Genomic DNA, 26,659 nt, shown 5'->3' on the forward strand with positions numbered 1-26,659 from the left:
CTAGAGTCATGCAGATGTGCTCTTGGAGAATTTCACTCAGATGGAAACAACTTACGGATCCATTACCAAGCATCTGGAAACAGACTTACAGACTTTTTTCATTATTTTTCCTCACATTAACTTGCTATATTACAGCTCCAGTGTGTTTTTTGCTTTCAGTCTTCAAAATAACCCACTGGTAATTAAATGCAATGATAAATTAAAACAGTATCTCAACCACACATTTAAAAATGTCTAACAAGTTAAACAAGTTGAAACTGTGTCAGAGTAAAAAACATCCCTGGAGATTTCAGCCTGGGTACGGAGTCAGGAAAGAGCGTGCTCATTTGATCACCTGTGCTTACTTGCTATACCTTCAGGGAATCTCAAACTGCTTCCTTTCAAAGGTGAAATATTTGAAAAGGTTTTTAAATATGGCAATTTTAAAAAGTAGAAAATGAGATAGGCACCACTACTGCCTTTTTTGATGTGAGCCTCCTGGGATGCCTTCATGAATGCTTGGGGGAAGGTACCCAGACATAGGCTCAGCTCCCATCTTCATGTTTTATAGATAACAGGTGATGGCCAGAGTTTACGCTGCGTGACCTTGGGCATGCTAGGTGGTTGGAGGGGAGAGTCCAGAGCTGAAGCAACATCTTCAGTTGCCCCAAAGCTGTGTCTTTTCCATCACCCAGTTACATTTTATATGGCCTACTTTATATCTATATGTATCTCTATTTAAGGTGGATTAATCAAATGGCTCCTTGGGCCATATGTGCTTTTTAATTGAACAGGTCGGATGGGGGCAGGAGAAAAAAAGAATGCCTGTAGTGTTCAGTACCGGCGACCCTTTGGCTGTGCGGTTCTTAGCATTGCTGACCTGCTGACAGGAGAGACTAAAGATGACCTCATCCTGAAAGTGTACATGTAAGAAGCTTGCACGGGCTGGGGGCTGGGGTGGGCGCAGAGGTACATGGGGACCCTACGTGGCGAATCCTGCTTTTCGTGGGTAATGGAAGAGCCAGGGATGGGTTGCGTTCATTCCTCAAAAACTCAATAATCTGTAGGTTCACTACAAGTGAGCCCACAAATCAACGTTTGCCTGTCAGAGGAATTATGAAATCAAGAACCAGAAAATACAGACAGTTTATCAGTTGGGTGGACCATCTACTGCATAGAGTACTTCCCGTGAATTTAAAGCCTAACATGTCTTTACCCTCAGAGAGTTCATTTGTCCTTGGAAAATGGAAATCGTTTTTAATATAAATTAATTAGAATTAGGAAAAGGAAGTTCAGGTCAGGTGATTTCCCTCTTACTTCGTGTATTATTAGTTTGCTAGGACTGCCCTAACAAAGCAGCGTAAACAGTGAGGCTTAAACCACAGGAATTCATTGTCTCACAGTGATGGAGGCCACAGATCCTGGATCAAGGTGTTGACTACATTGATTCCTTCTGAGGGCTGTGAGGGGAGAATCTGTCCCCTGCCTCTCTCTCCTAGTTTCCGGTGACTTGTAGATGCGTCACCTGATCTCTGGCTTCATCATCACATGGCTCTCTCCCTGCTTGTGCGTCTGTTTCGGTGTCCAAATTTCCCCTTTTTATAAGGACACAGTTATATGGGGTTAGGGCCCACCCTAATGACCTAATTTTAACTTTATTAACTGTGTGAAGACCCTATTTCCAAATAAGGTCCTCAGAATGTGGGTTAGGACTTACATCATCTTTTGAGGGTCAGTGGGAACAGACACAGTTCAGCTCAAACACTCACTTAATGTATTCCAAATCCTAAGTTTTTAAAAATGCACATGGTTTTGGATCACCCCACCCTGAGCACCTCCCCATAGGACTGAAAATTGAGAGTTGACACACAGTGACATCCTCAGAGCAGACCCATGGGGGGCTGAAGGATGGGGGATCTGCTCTCCACATTCCCGATTTGAGGACCACACGGCTGACCTCCTCTGAGCGAGCTTGCTTTAGCTTTCTGTTCTGGCTGTTGAGTCGATGTATCCAGTGTGTGCCAATAGTTTTTCCATACGTGGAGGGAACGCACGTGGCGCACTGCCTGTGGGACATATACTTCAAATTGCTTTTTGACCACAGCTGCAGGGTTTCATGGATTTATCCATCCTCTACCCAGTGCCCCTGGGACCCGTGCCACACATTTGCTAATTAGTTGACAAAGATTTGCTTACAGCCTGTGGTTTAGGACTGGAAACTCTCTTTATCTCTTTTAAGAGCAATAAAATCTGTGACCTTGAGTTTAAACTTGGAAACTTCTAGTGAAACTAGTGGGTAGTAAAAGCACGCTATTCTTTTTATCATATGGTCGGGCTTAAATCCATGATAATCCCCTTTCTAAACTCTACGGATGTTCATAAAACATAATTTAATTGCAATAATACTAATGATAATAGCCACCATTTACTTTGTGCTAACTACATGCAAGGAACCGTGTTAAGCACTTTGCATGTGTCATGTCACTTTATCCTCATGACAAACCCATGAAGCATTTGCTGTTGGCTCCGTTTCCACATAAGGGAAGAGAGAGGCTAAATAACACCCAAAGTCACCTGGCTAATCAGAACAGGAACCAGATGTGAAGTCAGGACTGTCTGACTCAGAACCTGAGCTCTCATGTTACAAGGTTGTATGTTTCCTGGTGTTATTTCACACCACTGTCTAGTGATGTGACAGTGATGCTGTTAGCTGGCATTGCTTTTCAAGAAAACTAAAATTCCTTACAAGCACAGTCTCAGTGTTTCTTAGAGTGATCTTTCCAGGTGTGGGTAGCAAGTGTTGGATTTATCTCGCTACTGGGAAAACTGAGGGACCTGAAGTTCCATGCATCCCCTTTGATTATGCAGCCAGCAAAGGAAGACACATAAATTCCAGTTCTGTGATAGACACTCACGCCCATAAAAATAAATTGTACTGCTCTTTGTGGTTGTTATTGTCTGTTTTTTCATAAATATCAAATAAGGTTTGGGGTTGTTCTTGCTGCAAGAGAGATCCCTTAAAAATTCCAGTTCAGCAAATTACAAATCTGTTCCAGGAAGGATGCTAGGCAGTCAAAACAGTCATTGTAGATTAAGAAGAAACTACGAATATAGTGAAACATTTTAGGGAAGTGCCTGTTAGAAACAAATTGGAAGAAATTTCTATTTGTTAAGGTGACCGAATCCCTAGCCCATCTAGGACTCAAAACAGAGAACAATAACAAATACCTCATTGGAGCCCGGAAGATATTTCAGTCACATACTTTAGGAGCTTTTATTTTATTAGGAGTTTTGTAGGTTAAAAGCATGACTTCTGAAGTTATGACTTATCTATCTAATAAGAAGCAAACCATCTTTCTCCCTTCCCAACTGAGTTGAACTAAGAAAACTGGGGACAGAATGTAGTACATGGCAATTTTGTATCTTACAACTGGGCAGGTGGAATGGTTTCATTTCATCTTAATTTTCCAGCCTTCTAAGAGTCAGTGGTCTGTTTGGTATCCTACTGTTAACTGGTTCAAAAACAGCCTCCATCCTGTTCATCCTGGAAAAGCTGATAGTGATGAAATAAATAAATATGTAAACAAATTGTGAATTATTGGCTATAGACAAGGTTGTGAGGAAAAGGACTCTATACTCTGGAACATTTTGATTGATAGTGTATAGAACCTTTGGTATTCAGGACTCTTGGGAGGGAGCCTTTGTGGCTAATGAAAGACAGTGGTGAATTCACAAACACATCCAGATAAGAGAGGCTTTCCCTAGCCTAATTGGGGGAGGCCCAGCAGTAAGGAGATAGCAGACCCAGATATTTACGAACCATCAGGAGTTACCAGTCAGAGGGAGATCCATCCAGTCATTCATGCAGCTGGTATTTTTTAAGCACCCACAGTGTTCAAAGTACTCAGGGGAACACAGATATCTACCAGTCCTAGATTCAATCCTCAAGAACCTTCAGTGTCTCCTAGGTGAATGTACCATGGATACAAAGATAGCATGAGTCAGTGACTGACAAGAGCTGAAAGACCAAGGTACAGATGGTTGTCAGAGTGAGAAGATGGAGAGATGCCTTTTGGCCTACAAGTGGAAAATCTGGAAGGGTTACCTTAATTACCCTTCGGTAAATCCTGCCAGCCTTTTGCCAGTGCCAGTTGTGTTAACCTCAATTGCATTTTGCTTGATTAGTTGCATTTTGATGCTAGCCAACTTGGTCATGATATAATAGGTGGAGACTCACTAATGAGAATTAACATTTTTTGAGCATTTACTATATGCCAGGCATTATCCTAAGCCCAAGCTTGTTTAGTGTTCTAGTATTTTACCCCCATTTCACAGATGAACAAGTCAAGGCACAGAGAGAGTAAATAACTCCCCAAAGAACATAACTCAGTTAATAGTGAGGATTCGAATCCAGGGAGTCAGACTCTTAGTCAGTACTTCCTTCCAGTGTATGCATTGTTCTCTGAGACTGGGGGAATGGGGAGCTCTCATAATCTGAATTGTTCATCCCAGCCACTTCTGGCATGAAGTAGTTGGTCATGCATTACCGGAAATGGTCATTCCTGCTCATCTTGAGGCAACTATGCCAAAACTGACAGTCACTTGCAGTGGGTTGTTGAGGTCTACAAGGAGGTTTCAGGAAGTACATTATAGTGGTTATAACAAAAAGGGCAGGTGTGCTAGTAAGGTCATCTCATGCATCATCAAAACTTAACAGAGTGGTCATGTTTTCATAGGTGTAATACAGAGAGTGAGTGGTACCAAATCCATGAGAACATCATCAAGAAGTTGAATGCGCGTTATAATTTGACTGGCTCCAACGCAGGTGAGTAAATAGACCTGGCTGAGTCCCTACACTTTTCATTTCAGGTGCTTTCTTTTATTTGTCTGTGAAGAAGGAAACGATCAGCCCTTTGTTTTTTCCTCTACTCCCTAAAAATGCTCAGTCAGCATTCTGGTATGTCTCCTTTTTCTACGATAGGCTTGTAGCTGTAACTCTAAAAAATATATTCTGTTCTGGTTTGAATCAAGGTAGAGTATCTGCATTTGTTCTATAGTACCATGTCTTGGGACCTCCAAGTTGTTACTGATTGCTAAAAACCAAAGGACAAATATGCCTGATTTCATGACTGCTGTGTGGAATGGGTTTGATAAGCAGGAATTTTTGTCAGTAAGGTCCAGGGCAAACATGCTTCACTGCCTATAGCTGCAGTTTTATGTATAGAAAAATGTGTGCATGCCTGTCCAGCAGGAACTGAAATGTACTATAGCATTATAAGTTATATATAATACATTATGTGTCACGTAGTCTTATACTAGTAATATACTATAGATTGTATTATATTATATAGCATATCTAGATTATATAGTATATAGAGTGATGTCTTAAAGTTTGATCAGTAGACAAAAACTTGGTGAATATTGTTTGCTCCCTATCCCACCTTCAAACCCATGTTGAAGCAAAATAAACTATGCAGTTGTGTGCTTTAATTACATAAAGAAACCTCAAATCAAATTAGCTGGTATTTGAACTGAATGCATTGCTTTTTGTGGCTGATTTTTAAAGTCCCCTGAATACAGATATTTGTGTGATAGTCCCACTTGCCTGGCAATTAGAAGAACCTGAATTTAAATTTAGACCACCTTTTTTTCAGACCTGTGCACATCTTGCCAGGCCAAAACAACCCACAAAGAAAAAGTAACTGCAGACAGAAACTTTGTGGTTCGGTCCCATGAGAGCCATAAGTATCCACAGCTCACACGTGGCAGCGCTTCAGGCCGCAGTGAATGGTGAGGTCAGTTTTTTCTTCCCTCTCCCAAGAGCTGGGGAGGTCACTTGGCTTTTCTTTGATTCACACGAAGTCCTACATCTACCACTAAATAAACAGAAGACTTGCACTTACTGTTGAAGGCAGAGGAGTCTCTGAAGGACCAGGAGATTTTAGTAGTGACTATAACACGAAATAATACGAATACTTCAGAAACTGCTATGTACACTTGTCTTCACTTTTTCTGTGAAAGAATTAAAATAGTGCTTACTGTGTAGGGACCAAATGATTTATCTTAAATGTGCCTTCAATAAGATGGTAGGGCTGCTGCTTTTTAAAAACGTACCTTGCCAAATTCATTGGCAAACTTCTAGCCAAATCCATTAGTTTTGTTAGACCTTTTGGTGTTTCTTGATACCGTGAACTATATCATGAACTGTATTCTGTGCCTGTGCTGTCCACTTCAATAGGCACCAGCCACCTGTGGCCATTGAGCGTTAGACAGGCTACTACAGCACTGGGACTGAGGCGTGCAGTAACTGTAAATTACATACTCAATTTTGAAGACTTGACACATATAAAATGAATATAAAACATCCCTTTAATATTTTTTATGTTCGTTATATGTTCAGAGATAACATTGTGGATATATTGGTTTAAATAAAATATATTACTGAAGTTAATTTTCTTTCTTTCTACTTTTTAATATGGCTACTAGAAAATGTTTAATTTCATAGGTGGCTCATCTCATAGTTCAGTTATGCAGTGCTGCTCTCATATCATAGTTCAGTTATGCAGTGCTGCTCTAGACTTGATTTAAAGAGTTTTCTTTTTGAGTTCTTTTGATGCCTCACGAACATCCATTATGCTTTGCTCCTTTCCTCTGCCCACTAACTTTGGGTGGAGAAGTCTATAACCATTGTATATCTTTTTCTTTCTCCCCATGAGTCCCATTACTCTTAATTTGCTTGCATTTGCCTCCTATGTGAATAAATAAATATAAAACTAACCCTGACCTTCTGACTTTTCCCATATATTCCCTTCCCTCCTTACCATCATTGATTCAGTCTTGACTAAGCAGGGTGTGTTGGCCTCCTCCAATATACTTCTTTCCAAACTCCTTGTCAACTCGCAAGCCTTTCCTCTTTCCGATATGCCTTAAAATCCTTCTGTTATTGGGTCATTTGAATATATCATTGTCCAGACCGAGGTGATACCCAGTTGCCTCTTGAATCATGGTGAAGTACCCAATGACGGGCTTTGACTTATACGTCCATATAGATTCCTTTAACATAACTGACCCTGTATCCCATGAGATCAGGATACCAGTCAAGCCAAAGCATAAATTTCTCTCTACTTACATATGGGAGTCATCTCAGAGAGTATAGCCCCAAGAGCTTTGCCTCTGGAAGTGGGATGTCCTAAGTTTGAAGCAAGTTTTACTGGGATAATAGTAGTGTCTTCCTCTAAGGGTTATTGGAAGGATTAAAAGAGAAAACATATGCAAAGCATGTAGCACAGCACTTAATACATAATAAGTGTCTATTCAATGTTAACTATTATTATTTTTTACTCACTTTGGAGTAATCATCTAGAATATTCTACCCCTTCCTCTTTAGTCAAGTCTCCTTGTTTCATTTTCTCAGATTGGATCCTGATTTGATCTTCTAAATGGAGACTTTGAGAATAATGCAGCTGGATTATTGACAGGTTGAATCATTGAACTGACCCTTTCTACTCTGTGTTTCGAACATCTCATCAGTGCCCAGTTGACTGCTAACATCTCTTCCCAGGTCTTCCTTCTGATTACATAGATTAACTCCAGGAAGGAAGGGCAGCACATTCTATTTCCTTGGGAAGTCCTCCGAGTGCTTAGACATGCTCCACATGTTCCATGTGCTTTGTCACTTTTATTGACCAGCTAACTGACCACTTATCCTTCCTGGAATCCTGTGTGAGGCTACCAGAAAGTGAGATCCAAGCCATGTTATTCCCTGGGTGTTACCTGTTGTGTTTGCAGCCATTGTGCTGAAATGAAAAACTACTTGTGCATCTTTGGAAAGCGTAAAAGAAACCGTTAGACCGTAGAGCCCTGTCTACCAGGTTTCCTCTCCTTTCGGCAGTATCAGTCCTCCATTTTGCTGCCTACCGTTTGATGCTTAGATTTCTTGGCAGCCGAATGTATACTCTTTATCCTTGGCTTTTACTGCATAGCCCCGTCTGCTCTCCTGTCCTTAAGACTCACCCGTCTCCATCCACCTCCTTTCAAGCCTGAGTTCCAGCCAGCGGCATGCAGCCAGCATCTACCTGCATTGTATGCCTTTGGTCTCCTCCTGGTCTCTTCTAGCTCTCTCAAGGCAAGGCAAACCCAGTCCTAAGCTTCATCACTCCAGAATGCTGCTCCAGAGAGAGAAAGCTCAGAAAGAAACTTTTAAAAATTAATGAATTAGCCCTTTACTCTTTCCATTTAAGTTTCCACTCTTCAGTCTTGGTGGGTCATTGTTCTGTTGTCACCTGTCTTGAGGGAAGGCAGTTATAAAAACAGCAGATAGGGTTTTAGGAGCTGCTCGGCTTTACTATTGAAAGGGAGGCATCTGATAGCTTACTTAAGGGGGAAGCAAGGGTATACAAAATTAAAGTTGGAAATTGGGGTGCCTGATGTTTAAACTTCACAGTGGTGAGATACGTTGACATTTTCTCCTTGGACCATGGAGTAGTTGATTAAATGGAAACAGTGCAGTCAAAGAGAATTTTCAAGAGAATTGAGTTCACTCAACAAAGTATTGTTTTTTCCCTGCTGTTATTTGGTCATTGTACTAAAAAAAGAAAAAAATAACAACTTTGAAATTAGTTTTAGAATCAAATTCTACCACCTACTTTCCAGGCCTTTTATGCTTCATTGATGTCCTCCTATCTCTTGGAGTTGTAATCTTGTCATTTTAATAGATAAAAGGATTTGTCTAGATAACTGGGTTTTTTCCCTCTAACCTAAGACTTACATAGCGAAGGTACATTAACCACTATCTTTATTGAGATTAGAAACTGGGAGAAAATTTCAAGTGATTCGTTTAATTTTTAAATATAAAAATATAATTGAATTAACAAATCTGTATGGTTAGATTTAGTTACGTTCGGTAATTCGAAATTTCCAAAGTTGTACTCTGTGGGAATTTTAAAATCCAAAAATCATATTGTGAGAGTTTGAAATTCTAAAAATAGTCATTAAAATGAGCCTGGTTTAGGTTTGTCCAGCAACTTGTTATTGTAAACATCACCTCTGATAGACATTAGCAATCGAATTCTAGGAATGTGAAATAAGACTGAGCCGGTGTGATTTACTGAGACACATTCGGTTCTGCGACTTGAAATAAATTGTGTAAAAATCCTTGGCTCCTGTTCAGTATGTACTAAGAGAAAATTCAGAATCTTTTCATGTTATCTGTGTGTTTATGAAATCCTATTTCCTGTAGTTTGCACATGTAACTTACAACTAGCAGAAATCATATTTGCTAATCAGGTCAGTTTCTACAATCTAAACTGACCTGGCTAAGGAGCCCACACATAGAAGGAGGGCAGTTTGACTCTGTGGAGGAAGCGAACAGTGTTCTTTATTTAGCTGAGGTGAAAGGAGGCTTTTGAGAGAGTTAGACTGCATTTGGGGGATTGAGCCTCACATAGTCAGGTGGTCGTTTAATTCAATAGTATTGAACTGGTGTAATTCTTAAAGATTGTGTCAATGCTCCTGATTTTTTTTTAATAAATTTATTTATTTATTTTTGGCTGTGTTGGGTCTTTGTTGCTGAGCACAGACTTTCTCTAGTTGTGGTGAGTGCGGGCTACTCTTGGTTGCGGTGCGCAGGCTTCTCATTGTGGTGGCTTCTCTTGTTGTGGAGTGCAGGCTCTAGGCTCACGGCCTTCAGTAGTTGTGGCGTATGGGCTCAGTAGTTGTGGCAGGCGGGCTCTAGAGCACTGGCTCAGTAGTTGCACACGGGCTTAGTTGCTCTGTGGCATGTGGGATCTTCCCAGACCAGGGCTCGAACCCGTGTCCCCTGCACTGGCAGGTGGATTCTTAACCACTGCGCGACCAGGGAAGCCCAATACTCCTGATTTTTGAACACCACCTTTAGAAACTTTGCTTTCTAATATTGTTTAAAGAAAACTGGTACTTATTGGCACCACCTATTGGCTAGACATATAGTGTGTGGTCTTTTTGCTCACTTTTGGAATTTTGTAATTATTAAACCATGCTCTCTTTTTTATTCTTTTAGAGTTTTTAATTTTCAATTAATTTTACTTTCAGAGAAGTTGCAAGAATAGTACAAAGAATTCCTAATTTCTCAAAGGTTAACATTTTACTATAGTTGCTTATCCTTCTCTCTCTCTTTCTGTGTGTGCGCACGCGCGCGCACACACACACACACACACACACATGCTTTATGTATATATGTATATATGTGTGTATAATTATATATCTGTGTATATTATATAGACTCTTTATATAGTAATTTAATATTACTTAATTGGTATAATTCTTAAGGGATGCATTAATGCCCCTGATGTTTATATATATATGTATATACATACACATACAGACACATATACATATATATACTTGTACATACATATATATCACACTTATATACATTTTTTCCCCACCTGAACTATTTGAGAACAAATTGCAGGAATTATTCCTCCTACCCCTGCTTACTCCGTGGCACGGCAATATAACCACAGTACAGTGATCAAAATCAGGAAGGTAACAGTGATATAATACTCTTATCTAATCTGTAGATCTCATTCAGGTTTTGGCAATTTTCTCAATGTCCTTTATAACAAAACAAACTCAAGCTGTGTTGCATGCAGTTGTCACACCTTTTTAGTTTCCTTTAAACCATTCTCTTTTAATGACAGTGAACAAAAAAGATATAGTTGAGAATATGATATTAAAATATGCTTTAAGATATTTGCAAAGCTGCATGCAGTACTTTAAAAAAAAACACGCAAATTCAAACCCAAATTATAAGCTAATGGAAGTATTGATTAGAGCCTAATTTTATTCTCTAAATTACTTATATTTTGCTAATTTAGATATAATCACTAGCAATACTGTTTGGAAGATTTGCTGCATAGAAAAAATTTGCAGTTTATAACAAGTATTTCAGTAAATTAAAAGAATCAGATATTACATTACATTCAAATATGCTGTGCTCTCTCTATATTTTTAAAAGTTATTTTTAGGCAGTGGTTTACTATATGCTTCATGTCTTGAAAAAATTGCAAGTAAGTAATAATAGCTACAGTAGAAAGCAAACAAACAAACAACCTTTTTAACCTTGACATAATCCTCAGTGTATGCCACTGAAACGTTGATATCCCAAATCCGAAATAAAGATGGAAACTTTAAGGTGAACATCTCCTTTGTTAAAAAAGAAATGGTAATTCTCTCTGCGTGGTCTCATCCAGCTTTCACTATGTGCCAACGGTCCCTCTTCATCTCTCATTTCTGGTCAATAAATTTCTTTTCTGGTTGAGACTCAATGAAAGTAAACAACTTCAGATGTCACTTATGTTCCTTAGTTTGACATTCCATGACTTACTATGTATTACTTCAGTCATATTTTCTCAATAACTGTTAGCCATAGGCTAACTACTTCTTTAAAGAAAACATAAAAGCCTTCCCAAAACTTTGAAATAGCAGATTGTGGACCAGCAGTTAAAATCACAAGATTATTTGCTCATACTTATCATACCTTTTACATGTTAGAAAGTAAGCATCCCAGTAGATAGGGTTACCTGTTCAAAGATCTTGAGGACATGATCTTCAGAAGGTTAAGCCTGTAGTTATACCCTTTGATTAATCCTCCATGTTGTCAAAATTGCATCCTTTAAGAGTTAAGTATGTCAACGAAAAAATTGTCAATCTAAAAAGGGAATGGAGAGGACCTTCAAGATGGCAGAGGAGTAAGACATGGAGATCACCTTCCTCCGCACAAATACATCAAAAATACATCTACATGTGGAACAGCTCCTACAGAACACCTACTGAATGCTGGCAGAAGACCTCAGACTTCCCAAAAGGCAAGAAACTCCCCACAAACGTGGCTGTGTGGCTGACATGGTCTTGGCACTCCAGCTGAGTGTCAGGATTGGGCCTCTGAGGTGGGAGAGCCGAGTTCAGGACATAGGACACCAGAGACCTCCCGGCCCCACGTAATATCAATCGGTGAGAGCTCTCCCAGAAATCTCAGTCTCAACGCAAAGACCCAGCTCCACTCAACAATCAGCAAGCTCCAGTGCTGGACACCCCAGGCTGAACAACTAGCAAGACAGGAACACAACCCCACCCATTAGCAGAAAGGCTGCCTAAAATCATACTAAGTTCATAGACACCCCAAAACACACCACTAGACGTGGTCCTGCCCACCAGAAAGACAAGATCCAGCCTCATCCACCAGAACACAGGCACCAGTCCCCTCCACCAGGAAGCCTACACAACCCACTGAACCAACCTTACCCACTGAGGGCAGACACCAAAAACAACAGGAACTACGAACCTGCAGCCTGCGAAAAGGAGACCCCAAACACAGTAAGTTAAGCAAAATGAGAAGACAGAAAAACACACAGCAGATGAAGGAGCAAGGTAAAAACCCACCAGACCAAACAAATGAAGAGGAAATAGGCAGTCTACCTGAAAAAGAATTCAGAGTAATGATAATAAAGATGATCCAGAATCTCAGAAATAGAATGGAGACAATACAAGAAACGTTTAACAAGGACCTAGAAGAACTGAAGAGCAAGCAGACAATGATGAACAACACAATAAATGAAATTAAAAATTCTGTAGAAGGAATCAATAGCAGAATAACTGAGGCAGAAGAACAGATAAGTGACCTAGAAGATAAAATAGTGGAAATAATTACCACAGAGCAGAATACAGAAAAAAGAATGAAAAGAATTGAGGACAGTCTCAGAGAACTCTGGGACAACATTAAACGCACCAATATTCAAGTTATAGGGGTCCCAGAAGAAGAAGAGAAAAAGGAAGGGACTGAGAAAATATTTGAAGAGATTATAGTTGAAAACTCCTCTAATAGGGGAAAGGAAATAGTCAATCAAGTCCAGGAAGTGCAGAGAGTCCCATACAGGATAAATCCAAGGAGAAACACTCCAAGACACATATTAATCAAACTATCAAAAATTAAATACAAAGAAAAAATACTAAAAGCAGCGAGGAAAAAGCAACAAATAACATACAAGGGATTCCCTATAAGGTTAACAGCTGATCTTTCAGCAGAAACTCTGCAAGCCAGAAGGGAGTGGCAGGACATATTTAAAGTGATGAAAGGTAAAAACCTACATCCAAGATTACCCAACAAAGATCTCATTCAGATTCGAAAGAGAAATTAGAACCTTTACAGACAGGCAAAAGCTAAGAGAATTCAGCACCACGAAACCAGCTTTACAACAAATGCTAAAGGAACTTCTCTATGCAGGAAACACAAGAAGAGGAAAAGACCTGCAATAACAAACCCAAAACAATTAAGAAAATGGTAATAGGAACATACATATCGATAATTACCTTAAATGTAAATTGATTAAATGCTCCAACCAAAAGACACAGACTTGCTGAATGTATACAAAAACAAAACCACACATATGCTGTCTACAAGAGACCCACTTCAGACCTAGGGACATGTACAGACTGAAAGTGAGGGGATGGAAGAAGATATTCCATGCAAATGGAAACCAAAAGAAAGCTACAGTAGCAATTCTCATATTAGACAATATAGACTTTAAAAGACTATTACAAGAGACAAAGAAGGACACTACATAATGATCAAGAGATCAATCCAAGAAGATATAACAATTGTAAATATTTGTGCACCCAACATACGTGCACCTCAATACATGCAAATACTAACAGCCATAAAAGGGGAATCGACAGTAACACAATCATAGTAGGGGACTTTAAGCCCCCACTTTAACCAACGGACAGATTAACAAAGATGAAAAATAAGGAGACACAAGCTTTAAATGATACATTAAACAAGATGGACTTAATTGATATTTATAGGACATTCCATCCAAAAACCACAGAATACAGTTTATTCTCACGTGCTCATGGAACATTCTCCAGGATAGATCATATATTGGGCCAAAAATCAAGCCTTGGTAATGGCCACAAATCAAGCCATGGTAAATTCAAGAAAATTGAAATTGTATCAAGTATCTTTTCCAACCACAACGCTATGAAACTAGATATAAATTACGGGAAAAGAGCTGTAAAAAATAGAAACACATGGACGCTAAACAATACGCTCCTACATAACCAAGAGGTCACTGAAAAAATCAAAGAGGAAATTAAAAAATACCTAGGAACAATGGACAATGAAAACACGATGGCCCAAAACCTATGGCATGCAACAAAAGCAGTTCAAAGAGAGAAGTTTATAGCAATACAGTCCTGCCTCAAGAAACGAGAAACATCTCAAAAAAAAACAAAACCTAAACTTACACCTAAAGCAATTAGAGAAAGAAGAAGAAGAACAACAAACAAAACCCAATGTTAGCAGAAGGAAAGAAATCATAAGGATCAGGTCAGAAATAAATGAAACCGAAAATGAAGGAAATGACAGGCAAGATCAATGAAACTAAAAGCTAATTCTTTGAGAAGATAAACAAAATTGATAAACCATTAGCCAGACTCATCAAGAAAAAAAGGGAGAAGACTCAAATCAATAGAATTAGAAAGGAAAAGGGAGAAGTAACGAAACTGCAGAAATACAAAGGATCATGAGAGATTACGACAAGCAACTCTATGCCAAGAAAATGGACAACCTTGAAGAAATGGACAAATTCTTAAAAAAGCACAGCATTCCGAGACTGAACCAGGAAGAAACAGAAAATATAAACAGATCAATCAGAAGCACTGAAATTGAAACTGTGATTAAAAATCTTCCAACAAACAAAAGCCCAGGACCAGATGGCTTCACAGGCGAATTCTATCAAACATTTAGAGAAGAGCTAACACCTATCCTTCTCAAACTCTTCCAAAATACAGCAGAGGGAGGAACACTCCCAAACTCATTCTCTGAGGCCACCATCACCCTGATACCAAAACCAGACAAAGATGCCACAAAAAGAATACTACAGACCAATATCACTGTTGAACATAAATTCAAAAATCCTCAACAAAATATTAGCAAACAGAATCCAACAGCACATTAAAAGGATCATACACCATGATCAAGTGGGGTTTATCCCAGGAATACAAGGATTCTTCAACATATGCAAATCAATCAATGTGATACACCATATTAACAAATTGAAGGAGAAAAACCATATGATCATCTCATTACATGCAGAAAAAGCTTTTGACAAAATACAACACTTATTTATAATAAAAACCCTCCAGAAAGTAGGCATAGAGGGAACTTTCCTCAACATAATAAAGGCCATATATGACAAACCCACAGCCAACATCGTCCTCAATGGTGAAAAACTGAAACCATTTCCACTAACATCAGGAACAGGACAAGGTTGCCCACTCTTACCACTATTATTCAATATAGTTTTGGAAGTTTTAACCACAGCAATCAGAGAAGAACAAGAAATAAAAGAAATCCAAATCAGAAAGAAGAAGTAAAACTGTTACTGTTTGCAGATGACATGATACTGTACATAGAGAATCCTAATGATGCTACCAGAAAACTACTAGAGCTAATCAGTGAATTTGGTAAAGTAGCAGGACACAAAATTAATGCACAGAAATATCTTGCATTCCTATACACTAATGATGAAAAATCTGAAAGAGAAATTAAGGAAATACTCCCATTTACCATTGCAACAAAAAGAATAAAATACCTAGGAATAAACCTACCTAAGGAGACAAAAGACGTCTACGCAGAAAACTATAAGACACTGATGAAAGAAATTAAAGATGATACAAACAGATGGAGAGATATACCATATTCTTGGATTGGAAGAATCAGCACTGTGAAAATGACTCTACTACCCAAAGCAATCTACAGGTTCAATGCAATCCCTATCAAACTACCACTGGCATTTTTCACAGAACTAGAGCAAAAAATTTCACAATTTGTGTGGAAACAAAAGACCCCAAATAGCCAAAGCAATCTTGAGAAAGAAAAACGGAGCTAGAAGAATCAAGCTCCCTGACCTCAGACTATACTACAAAGTTACAGTAATCAAGACAATATGGTACTGGCAGAAAACAGAAATATCAATCAATGGAACAGGATAGAAAGCCCAGAGATAAACCCATGCATCTGTGGTCAACTAATCTATGACAAAGGAGACAAGGATATACAATGGAGAAAATACAGCCTCTTCAATAAGTGGTGCTGGGCAAACTGGACAGCTACATGTAAAAGAATGCAATTAGAACACTGCCTAACACCATACACAAAAATAAGATTAAGGACTTAAATGTAAGGCCAGTCTCTATAAAACTCTTAGAGGAAAACATAGGCAGAGCACTGTTTGACATAAATCACAGCAGGATCCTTTTTGACCCACCTCCTAGAGTAATGGAAATAAAAACAAAAATAAACAAATGGGACCTAATGAAACTTAAAAGCTTTTGCACAGTGAAGGAAACCATAAACAAGATGAAAAGACAGCCCTCAGAATGGGAGGAAATATTTTCAAATGAAGCAAATGACAAAGAATTAATCTCCAAAATATACCAGCAGCTCATGAAGCTCAATATCGAAGAAAACAAACAACCCAATCCAAAAATCGGTAGAAGACCTAAATAGACATTTCTCCAAAGAAGATATACAGATTGCCAACAAACACATGAGAAAGGATGCTCAACATCACTAATCATTAGAGAAATGCAAATCGAAACTACAATGAGGAATCACCTCACACCAGTCAGAATGGCCATCATCAAAAAATCTACAAACAATAAATTCTGGAGAGGGTGTGGAGAAAAGGGAACCCTCTTGCACTGTTGGTGGGAATGTAAATTGATACAGCCACTGTTGGAGAACAGTATGGAGGTTCCTTAAAAAACTAAAAATAGAACTACCATATGATCCAGCAATCCCACTACTGGGCATATACCCTGAGAAAACCATAATTCAAAATGAGACATGTACCACAGTGTTCACTGCAGCACTTAAATGTCCATCTACCGATGAATGAATAAAAAAGATGTGGCACATATATACAATGGAATATTACTCAGCCATAAAATGAAACGAAATTGAATTATTTGTAGTGAGGTGGATGGACCTAGAGTCTGTCATACAGAGTGAAGTAAGTCAGAAAGAGAAAAATACTGTATGCTAACATGTATATATAGAATCAAAAAAAAAGAAAGTGTTTCTGAAGAACATAGGGGCAGGACAGGAATAAAGACACAGACGTAGAGAATGGACTTGAGGACATGGGGAGGGGGAAGGGTAAGCTGGGACGAAGTCAGAGAGTGGCATTGACATATATACATTACCAAATGTAAACCAGATAGCTAATGGGAAGTAGCCACATAGCACAGGGAGTTCAGCTCGGTGCTTTGTGGCCACCTAGAGGGGTGGGATAGGGAGGGTGGGAGGGAGACGCAAGAAGGAGGGGATATGTATGTGTATAGCTGATTCACTTTATTATACAGCCGCAACTAACACAACAATGTAAAGCAATTATACTCCAATAAAGATGTTAAAAAATACTAATCTTAAAAAAAATAAAAAAGAAATGGAAAATTTTATTTGGGCCAACCTGAGGATTATAACCCAGGAGACAGTCTCTCAGAGAGTTCTGAGTACTGTTCTGAAGAGGTAAAGGGAGAGGCCAGTATGTAAGTGATATATTACATATTTATCTATCTATCTATATATATATACACACACATATATATATCAGTATATATATGCACTATACATATTGCATATACCCCCTTGACAAATGGGTATATGCAATTAAGCATCTTGGTAGAAGGTTACTGCTGCTCTTGAGGTAATGATATCTTAGTCAACGGTACTTTTCTAAGTATGGGAAGATGCAAGAAATTGGGTTCATAAAATTTTCTCCTGAAAATATCTAACTCTGTGAAGGCCAGTTCTGCTAGTTTTCCCAGCGCACAGAGTACCTCATCTTTATCTTCACCCTGTGCTGTAGGTCAGCAACTGCAGTGGCTAATGACCTGATTATTGTAGAACAGGACGGTGGGCAACATTCTTTATTTTATAATTCTTTCCCTTTCAGTCTTAGTTTCAACCAAGGTTTGGGGAGCATTTTATGACCAGTTTGTCCCACAGTGCTAGGAATACTCATTCCCAGGAAAGGCGAAGATTTTGTTGATGGGCCACTCACTGTATTATTACTGGTCTAGGTCCTGTTAACAGTAGCAAAAATCCTCTTGACCACCTGTCTTACTAGTCTGTTGTGGTCCAAGACATGGTTCCCTCTTGTTGCGTCTTCCCATGTCTATCGTTACACTATTTCATTCCTTGATCTTATGGGACTATATGTTTAGTCAATTGTTTCAGGTCTCCTAATCATCATTAATTTTATCTGAGGCTCAATCATGCATTTGGTAATGCAAGAAACAATAATCTTGTGAAATAGACAAAATAGAAGTAGGATAGCTAGTAACATTAATAAGATCGTTAGTAAGTATTTAAGCTAAGAATTTCACTTAGGTTCAGCCCAGGTTGTCTGACCAGTTTGTTCTTCACCAATTGCTCTCTTTAAAAGCAATAATATATTGGCACTATACATAAAATTCACCAAAGATATCTACACACACAAGGCGAGTGTTGGGTACCTTACAGGATTGAGAAGGGAATGTTATCGTCTAAGGAGTTACGTGTCTGGCACCAGAAGAAGAAAAATTGATCTTCATGGTTGAACAGGTATTTCTGCCATTGGGGAGGTCTTGTTAACACATAATGCAGATGCAAAGTGCAAGATGGAGGGGAGGGCAGAAGCCCAAAAGGGCAGAGAAAAATTTTATATTTAAAGTTTTCTTGTCTTGCCTTAAAATATGAATTTTTATTTCATCAAACAGTTAAAATGGTCAGCAATAGGCGTATTCACAAATTGAATAATGCTGGCTGAAAATCAGAAATCAAGGTGTGATTCTTTAGAAAGGAGAGTAATTTTTTTTTAACCTTTAAATTGGCTTTTAAAGTGCATCGGTAAGAGGAGATCCATCTCCAAATCTGAGCAGTAGCACCATTAATTACATAAGTGTCTAGGTTTTCAATATGAAAATGTTAAAGGTCTTTTTAAAAAATTTTTCTTTTATTGGGGTATAGTTGTTTTACAATGTTGTGTTTCTACTGTACAACAAAGTGAAGTAGAGTTCCCTGTGCTATACAGCAGGTTCTTATTAGTTATCTCTTTTATACATATTATTGTATATATGTCAATCCCTATCTCCCAATTCATCCCACTCCCTGCCCCGACTTTCCCCCTTTTGTGTCCATATGTCTGTTCTCTACATCTGTGTTTCTATTTCTGCCTTGCAGACCAGTTCATCTATACCATTTTTTAAGGTTCCACATATATGTGTTAATATATGATATAGAATTATGCCATAGATTTAGTGGAAAACAGTTTAATGGTAGTGGAGTTTAAAGAAGTTCGAATAAGATTAACTCCATTATTAAAATGATCATGGGGAAGGTGATGATGCTGGTAGTGTTTATAATTTTTGACTTTGCTGCAGAGTTCATAGATCATAGAGATTTTGTACAAAAGGAGGAGGAAGCCAATGCTGGGAGGATGGCCTTAGTCACACCATGTAAGTCACCAAACATGTTTTTTAGGCTAAAACACTTCTGAGGCTATCTGCCAAACTGTATTTTTTTTAAAAAAGCACATATGTTCCCTGCATTTGAACGCTTATAATTGGAAAACCTCTGGCGATGGAAAACTTCGTTCTTTGTAAACTGATGCTGCATTTACATATATTGAGACATGGAACATATCCATAAAGTTGTGTAATTCTCTATAAAATGCATTCTTATATCCCAGTTCTTAGTTTGTTAGATCAGATCCTTAAGAATTATTTTAAATGCCTTTGTTTAACCAAAAAGAAAGAAAGAAATGTTAAAGAACACTTGTCCTTTGGGTAATCTGGTCCTGCTGGAGAGAGGCTTTGAGCAGCTTGGTGCCCTCCTTCATATAATGAACACACATTTCAGTAGGCCTAGAGTGCTGTCACAGCTCACACTTTATTTCTTCACCTAACCTGGCCCATTTCTACACTCTCATCTCTTCCTAATGCTTCTGGATTTTCCTCAGTTGACTCATTTTCCAACTGTCTTGTCTCACTTGAACCACTCCTAACAGACATTTGGCTTCCTTTCTTCCCTCTGTTCCAGAGACCCTCAGACCCTGTCTCTGACCTCCCTGTATAAACACCTCACCTCATCCCTTCAGGATTTTACTGTTTGATGCAGCCAGGATGTACCCCTGAAAGTTATATATGCTTCTGGTGTTTTATTTTAGAAGTCAATTACCTTACCTTATAGACACAATATAGAATATTCTAGTACCCAAAGCAAAAATCAGATGACAGATTTTGTAAATCAAGCACCTAGAAGGCAATAGAAGTAAAAATTCTTGCTCTGATAATAATGAGGTCTTAGGATTTAAGAAAAGAACAAATTTTACTGAAGATGAATTTATGATAGACTCTAATAATATCATCTTTAGGATGTTTTGCTGACACCTCACGACGTTAGTAATTTTGTGGTTCAAGTTTAGAAGTCCTAGCAGTTACGTTTTACCCTTAGCCCCCTACCTTCCAACCACAAAGTATGCAAGTACTGTCAAGAAATAATGTTTTTAGAGTTTTGCCCCAGAACAGCAGCACAAGGAGCTGCATGAAACCGCTCAAAATTAGCACAGCTGTAACTGGTAAAGATCTTTTTTTTTTTTTTTTTTTTGCGGTACGCGGGCCTCTCACCGTTGTGGCCTCTCCCGTTGTGGAAAACAGGCTCCGGACGCGCAGGCTCAGCAGCCATGGCTCACGGGCCCAGACGCTCCGCGGCATGTGGGATCTTCCCGGACCGGGGCACGAACCTGTGTCCCCTGCATCGGCAGGCGGACTCTCAACCACTGCGCCACCAGAGAAGCCCAAAGATCATATTTTTAAAAAGCATTAAAGTCTGAAAAATTTTTTAAGTGCATACAGCAAATGAAGAAATACTTATTCAAGAATAATACTAAATCTTATGCTTGTTTCGGCAGCACATACACTAAAATTGGAACGATACAGAGAAGATTAGCATGGCCCCTGCACAAGGATGACACGCAAATTCGTGAAGCGTTCCATATTTTGGGGATATATGTACATGTATAGCTGATTCACTGTGTTATAAAGCAGAAACTAACACACCACTGTAAAGCAATTTTACTCCAATAAAGATGTAAAAAACAACAAAAAAGAATAATACCAAATCTTGATAAGAACAGAGAGAGTGGGTGACACTTGTGTCACAACCCACTTCCTCCCTCCCACCTGCCCCTGCTCAGTGTGATGGAAGTTCTCCTCTAGGCACTTGTGGCCAAGAAGATGGGGCTGCTTCTCCCCTCAGCTCTCAATCAAGGGCTACTGTATCTGACCAAAAGCTGAAGGCCTCCAGTGTTTCTCATCTCCATTAGGTCTGAGTTGCAGAGGCTGAATTCCTAGCAAAAGTGGCTAAGAGGTTGGGGGCTCCCTTCTACCACCCCACCCCACTCATAGGGCAGGGGCTCCATCGTAGACATAGCAAGCCAAGAATATGGGGGCATCAGTTGACCTTGCCCCAGCTCACATACTGGGTAGAGGTTCCACAGGAGGAGACCAGAGGTTACTGGCCCAGCCTAGCACTGGCTCATAAATCAGAGGTGTCACTCTAAAGAATGGACCCACCTCCAGCTCTGGAGCGGTGGGTCAGAGACTTGGCCCAGGGAAGAGGCCATGAATAAAGAGAGAAAACTCACAAGCTCTGCTGAACGGAAATGATTTTATTTGAAATAGAGTCTGCAGAAATTTAAGCCTACAGGAACTCTTGAAAACAGTGGAGATTTTGGGGGGAAAAGTGTTTTTTCTCAGAAAAGAAAGAAAACAAAAATGAACAGAACCTCAGAAAAATCCCACCAGGCACAGCAACATGTATAAAATTAGAGTACCAGAAGGAAAGGAGAGAGAGAAAGGAGCAGGAAACATATTTTTTTAAATATTGACAAAAAACTTTCCAAATTTGATGAAAACGTTAATCTACACATCCAAGAAGCTCAATGACTCATCAGTTTCACTCTTCCTCTTTCCAGTCCCATTCTCCAGGCAACCCTAAGAATACTTTCTTAAAACACAAATTGGATCATGTTTCCTTTACTTAAAATTCTCCAATGGCTTCTTGTTGCATTTAGAATAAGAGTAATTAATTATGGCTTCTGTGACTACTGCTTATATTTCCTGCCTCCCCTCCAGCCTCATTTGACTCCTCTTGCTTCAGACACAGTGGCCTTCTTCCACTTTCTCCATCACCCCAAGCTCTTTCCTGTTGTAGGACCTTTACACGGGCTCTTTTCTCTTCCTGGTGCATCGTCTCCCCATGTTTTTTTTTTACCCATTACTAAACTGTTTTCATTTATTTATTTATTTACTTTTTTTTTTTTTTTTTTTTTTGCGGTACGCGGGCCTCTCACTGTTGTGGCCTCTCCCACTGCAGAGCAGAGGCTCCTAACACGCAGGCTCAGCGGCCATGGCTCACGGTCCCAGCCGCTCCGTGGCATGTGGGATCTTCCCGGACCGGGGCATGAACCCGTGTCCCCTGCATCGGCAGGCAGACTCTCAACCACTGCGCCACCAGGGAAGCCCTATTTTTTACATCTTTATTGGAGTATAAATGCTTTACAATGGCATGTTAGTTTCTGCTTTATAACAAAGTGAATCAGTTATACATATACATATGTTCCCATATCTCTTCCCTCTTGTGTCTCCCTCCCTCCCACCCTCCCTATCCCACCCCTCTAGGTGGTCACAAAGCACCGAGCTGATCTCCCTGTGCTATGCGGCTGCTTCCCACTAGCTACCTATTTTACGTTTGGTAGTGTATATATGTCCATGCCTCTCTCTCGCTTTGTCACAGCTTACCCTTCCCCCTCCCCATATCCTAAGTCCGTTCTCTAGTAGGTCTGTGTCTTTACTCCTGTCTTACCCCTAGGTTCTTCATGACATTTTTTTTTTCTTAAATTCCATACATATGTGTTAGCATACGGTATTTGTCTTTTTCTTTCTGACTTACTTCACTCTGTATGACAGACTCTGGGTCCACCCACCTCATTACAAATAGCTCAATTTCGTTTATTTTTATGGCTGAGTAATATTCCATTGTATATATGTGCCACATCTTCTTTATCCATTCATCCGATGATGGACACTTAGGTTGTTCCCATCTCCTGGCTATTGTAAATAGAGCTGCAATGAACATTTTGGTACATGACTCTTTTTGAATTATGGTTTTCTCAGGGTTTATGCCCAGTAGTGGGTAGTTCTATTTGTAGTTTTTTGAGGAACCTCCATACTGTTCTCCATAGTGGCTGTACCAATTCACATTCCCACCAGCAGTGCAAGAGTGTTCCCTTTTCTCCACACCCTCTCCAGCATTTATTGTTTCTAGATTTTTTGATGATGGCCATTCTGACCGGTGTGAGATGATATCTCATTGTAGTTTTGATTTGCATTTCTCTAATGATTAGTGATGTTGAGCATCCTTTCATGTGTTTGTTGGCAGTCTGTATATCTTCTTTGGAGAAATGTCTATTTAGGTCTTCTGCCCATTTTTGGATTGGGTTGTTTGTGTTTTTGTTATTGAGCTGCATGAGCTGCTTGTAAATTTTGGACATTAATCCTTTGTCAGTTGCTTCATTTGCAAATATTTTCTCCCATTCTGAGGATTGCCTTTTGGTCTTGTTTATGGTTTCCTTTGCTGTGCAAAAGCTTTGCAGTTTCATTAGGCCCAATTGTTTATTTTTGTTTTTATTTCCATTTCTCTAGGAGGTGGGTCAAAATGGATCTTGCTGTGATTTATGTCATAGAGTGTTCTGCCTATGTTTTCCTCTAAGAGTTTGATAGTTTCTGGCCTTACATTTAGGTCTTTAATCCATTTTGAGCTTATTTTTGTGTATGGTGTTAGGGAGTGATCTAATCTCATACTTTTATATGTAGCTGTCCAGTTTGCCCAGCACCACTTATTGAAGAGGGTGTCCTTTCTCCACTGTACTATCCTGCCTCCTTTATCAAAGATAAGGTGACCATATGTGCGTAGGTTTATCTCTGGGCTTTCTATCCTGTTCCATTGATCTATATTTCTGTTTTTATACCAGTACCATACTGTCTTGATTACTGTAGCTTTGTAGTATAGTCTGCAGTCAGGGAGCATGATTCCCCCAGCTCCGTTTTTCATTCTCAAGACTGCTTTGGCTATTTGAGGTCTTTTGTGTTTCCATACAAATTATGAAATTTTTTGTTCTAGTTCTGTGAAAAATGCCAGTGGTAGTTTGATAGGGATTGCATTGAATCTGTAGATTGCTTTGGGTAGTAGAGTCATTTTCACAATGTTGATTCTTCCAATCCAAGAACATGGTATATCTCTCCATCTATTTGTATCATTTTTAATTTCTTTCATCAGTTTCTTATAATTTTCTGCATACAGGTCATTTGTCTCCTTAGGTAGGTTTCTTCCTAGATATTTTATTCTTTTTGTTGCAATGGTAAATGGGAGTGATTTCTTGATTTCACTTTCAGATTTTTCATCATTAGTGTATAGGAATGCCAGAGATTTCTGTGCATTAATTTTGTATCCTGCAACTTTACCAAATTCATTGATTAGCTCTAGTAGTTTTCTGGTAAGATCTTTAGGATTCTCTATGTATAGTATCATGTCATCTGTAAACGGTGACAGCTTTACTTGTTCTTTTCTGATTTGGATTCCTTTTATTTCCTTTTCTTCTCTGATTGCTGTGGCTAAACTTCCAAAACTATATTGAATAATAGTGGTAAGAGTGGGCAACCTTGTTTTGTTCCTGATCTTAGTGGAAATGCTTTCAGTTTTTCACCATTGAGGACCATGTTGGCTGTGGGTTTGTCATATATGGCCTTTATTATGTTAAGGAAAGTTCCCTCTATGCCTACTTTCTGGAGGGTTTTTAGCATAAATGGGTGTTGAATTTTGTCTAAAGCTTTCTCTGCATCTATTGAGATGACCATATGGTTTTTCTGCTTCAGTTTGTTAATTTGGTGTATCACATTGATTGATTTGCGTATATTGAAGAATCCTTGCATTCCTGGAAAAAACCCCACTTGATCATGGTGTATGATCCTTTTAATGTGCTGTTGGATTCTGTTTGCTAGTATTTTGTTGAGGATTTTTGCATCTATGTTCATCAGTGATATTGGCCCGTAGTTTTCTTTCTTTGTGACATCCTTGTCTGGTTTTGGTATCAGGGTGATGGTGGCCTCATAGAATGAGTTTGGGAGTGTTCCTCCCTCTGCTATATTTTGGAAGAATTTGAGAAGGATAGGTGTTAACTCTTCTCTAAATGTTTGATAGAATTCGCCTGTGAAGCCATGTGGTCCTGGGCTTTTGTTTGTTGGAAGATTTTTAATCACAGTTTCAATTTCAGTGCTTCTGATTGGTCTGTTCATATTTTCTATTTCTTCCTGATTCAGTCTTGGCAGGTTGTGCATTTCTAAGAATTTGTCCATTTCTTCCAGGTTGTCCATTTTCTTGGCATAGAGTTGCTTGTAGTAATCTCTCATGATCTTTTGTATTTCTGCTGTGTCAGTTGTTACTTCTCCTTTTTCGTTTCTAATTCTATTGATTTGGGTCTTCTCCCTTTTTTTCTTGATGAGTCTGGCTAATGGTTTATCAATTTTGCTTATCTTCTCAAAGAACCAGCTTTTAGTTTTATTGATCTTTGCTATCGTTTCCTTCATTTCTTTTTCATTTATTTCTGATCTGATCTTTATGATTTCTTTCCTTCTGCTAACTTTGGGGTTTTTTTCTTCTTCTTTCTCTAATTGCTTTAGGTGCAAGGTTAGGTTATTTATTCAAGCTGTTTCCTGTTACTTAAGGTAAGATTGTATTGATATAAACTTCCCTCTTAGAACTGCTTTTTCTGCATCCCATAGGTTTTGGATCGTCGTGTCTCCATTGTCATTTGTTTCTAGGTATTTTTTGATTTCCTGTTTGATTTCTTCAGTGATCACTTCGTTAATAAGTAGTGTATTGTTTAGCCTCCATGTGTTTGTATTTTTTACAGATCTTTTCCTGTAATTGATATCTAGTCTCATAGCATTGTTGTTGGAAAAGATACTTGATACAATTTCAGTTTTCTTAAATTTACCAAGGCTTGATTTGTGACCCAAGATATGATCTGTCCTGGGGAATGTTCCATGAGCACTTGAGAAAAATGTGTATTCTCTTGTGTTTGGATGGAATGTCCTATAAATATCAATTAAGTCCATCTTGTTTAATGTATCATTTAAAGCTCGTGTTTCCTTATTTATTTTCATTTTGGATGATCTGTCCATTGGTGAAAGTGGGGCGTTAAAGTCCCCTACTATGAATGTGTTACTGTTGATTTCCCCTTTTATGGCTGTTAGTATTTGCCTTATGTATTGAGGTGCTCCTATGTTAGGTGCATAAATATTTACTATTGTTATATCTTCTTCTTGGATTGATCCCTTGATCATTATGTAGTGTCCTTCTTTGTCTCTTCTAATAGTCTTTATTTTAACGTCTATTTTGTCTGATATGAGAATTGCTACTCCAGCTTTCTTTTGGTTTCCTTTTGCATGGAATATCTTTTTCCATCCCCTCACTTTCAGTCTGTATGTGTCTCTAGGTCTGAAGTGGGTCTCTTGTAGACAGCAAATATATGGG

At 38.9% G+C, this 26,659-nt stretch overlaps 1 protein-coding gene and 1 non-coding gene across 3 annotated transcripts in view; both read left to right on the top strand.

Annotated features, from left to right (window-relative positions):
* The window catches only part of DOCK4 (dedicator of cytokinesis 4), a 476,638-nt gene that overhangs the window by 261,325 nt on the left and 188,654 nt on the right, over positions 1–26,659 (top strand). For both annotated transcript variants that reach the window (XM_060305397.1, XM_030857580.2), the window contains exons 11-12: positions 774–906; positions 4,716–4,804. In XM_060305397.1, coding sequence (XP_060161380.1) covers positions 774–906; positions 4,716–4,804 — 222 coding nt within the window. The remainder of the gene's footprint in view (positions 1–773; positions 907–4,715; positions 4,805–26,659) is intronic.
* Positions 20,960–21,066, top strand: LOC115853952 (U6 spliceosomal RNA). The gene has a single exon (XR_004039796.1). It is a non-coding gene; the product is annotated as a U6 spliceosomal RNA (small nuclear RNA).

Source organism: Globicephala melas, chromosome 9 (assembly GCF_963455315.2).
Source record: "Globicephala melas chromosome 9, mGloMel1.2, whole genome shotgun sequence".
In the NCBI taxonomy this organism is placed as follows: Eukaryota; Metazoa; Chordata; class Mammalia; order Artiodactyla; family Delphinidae; genus Globicephala; species Globicephala melas.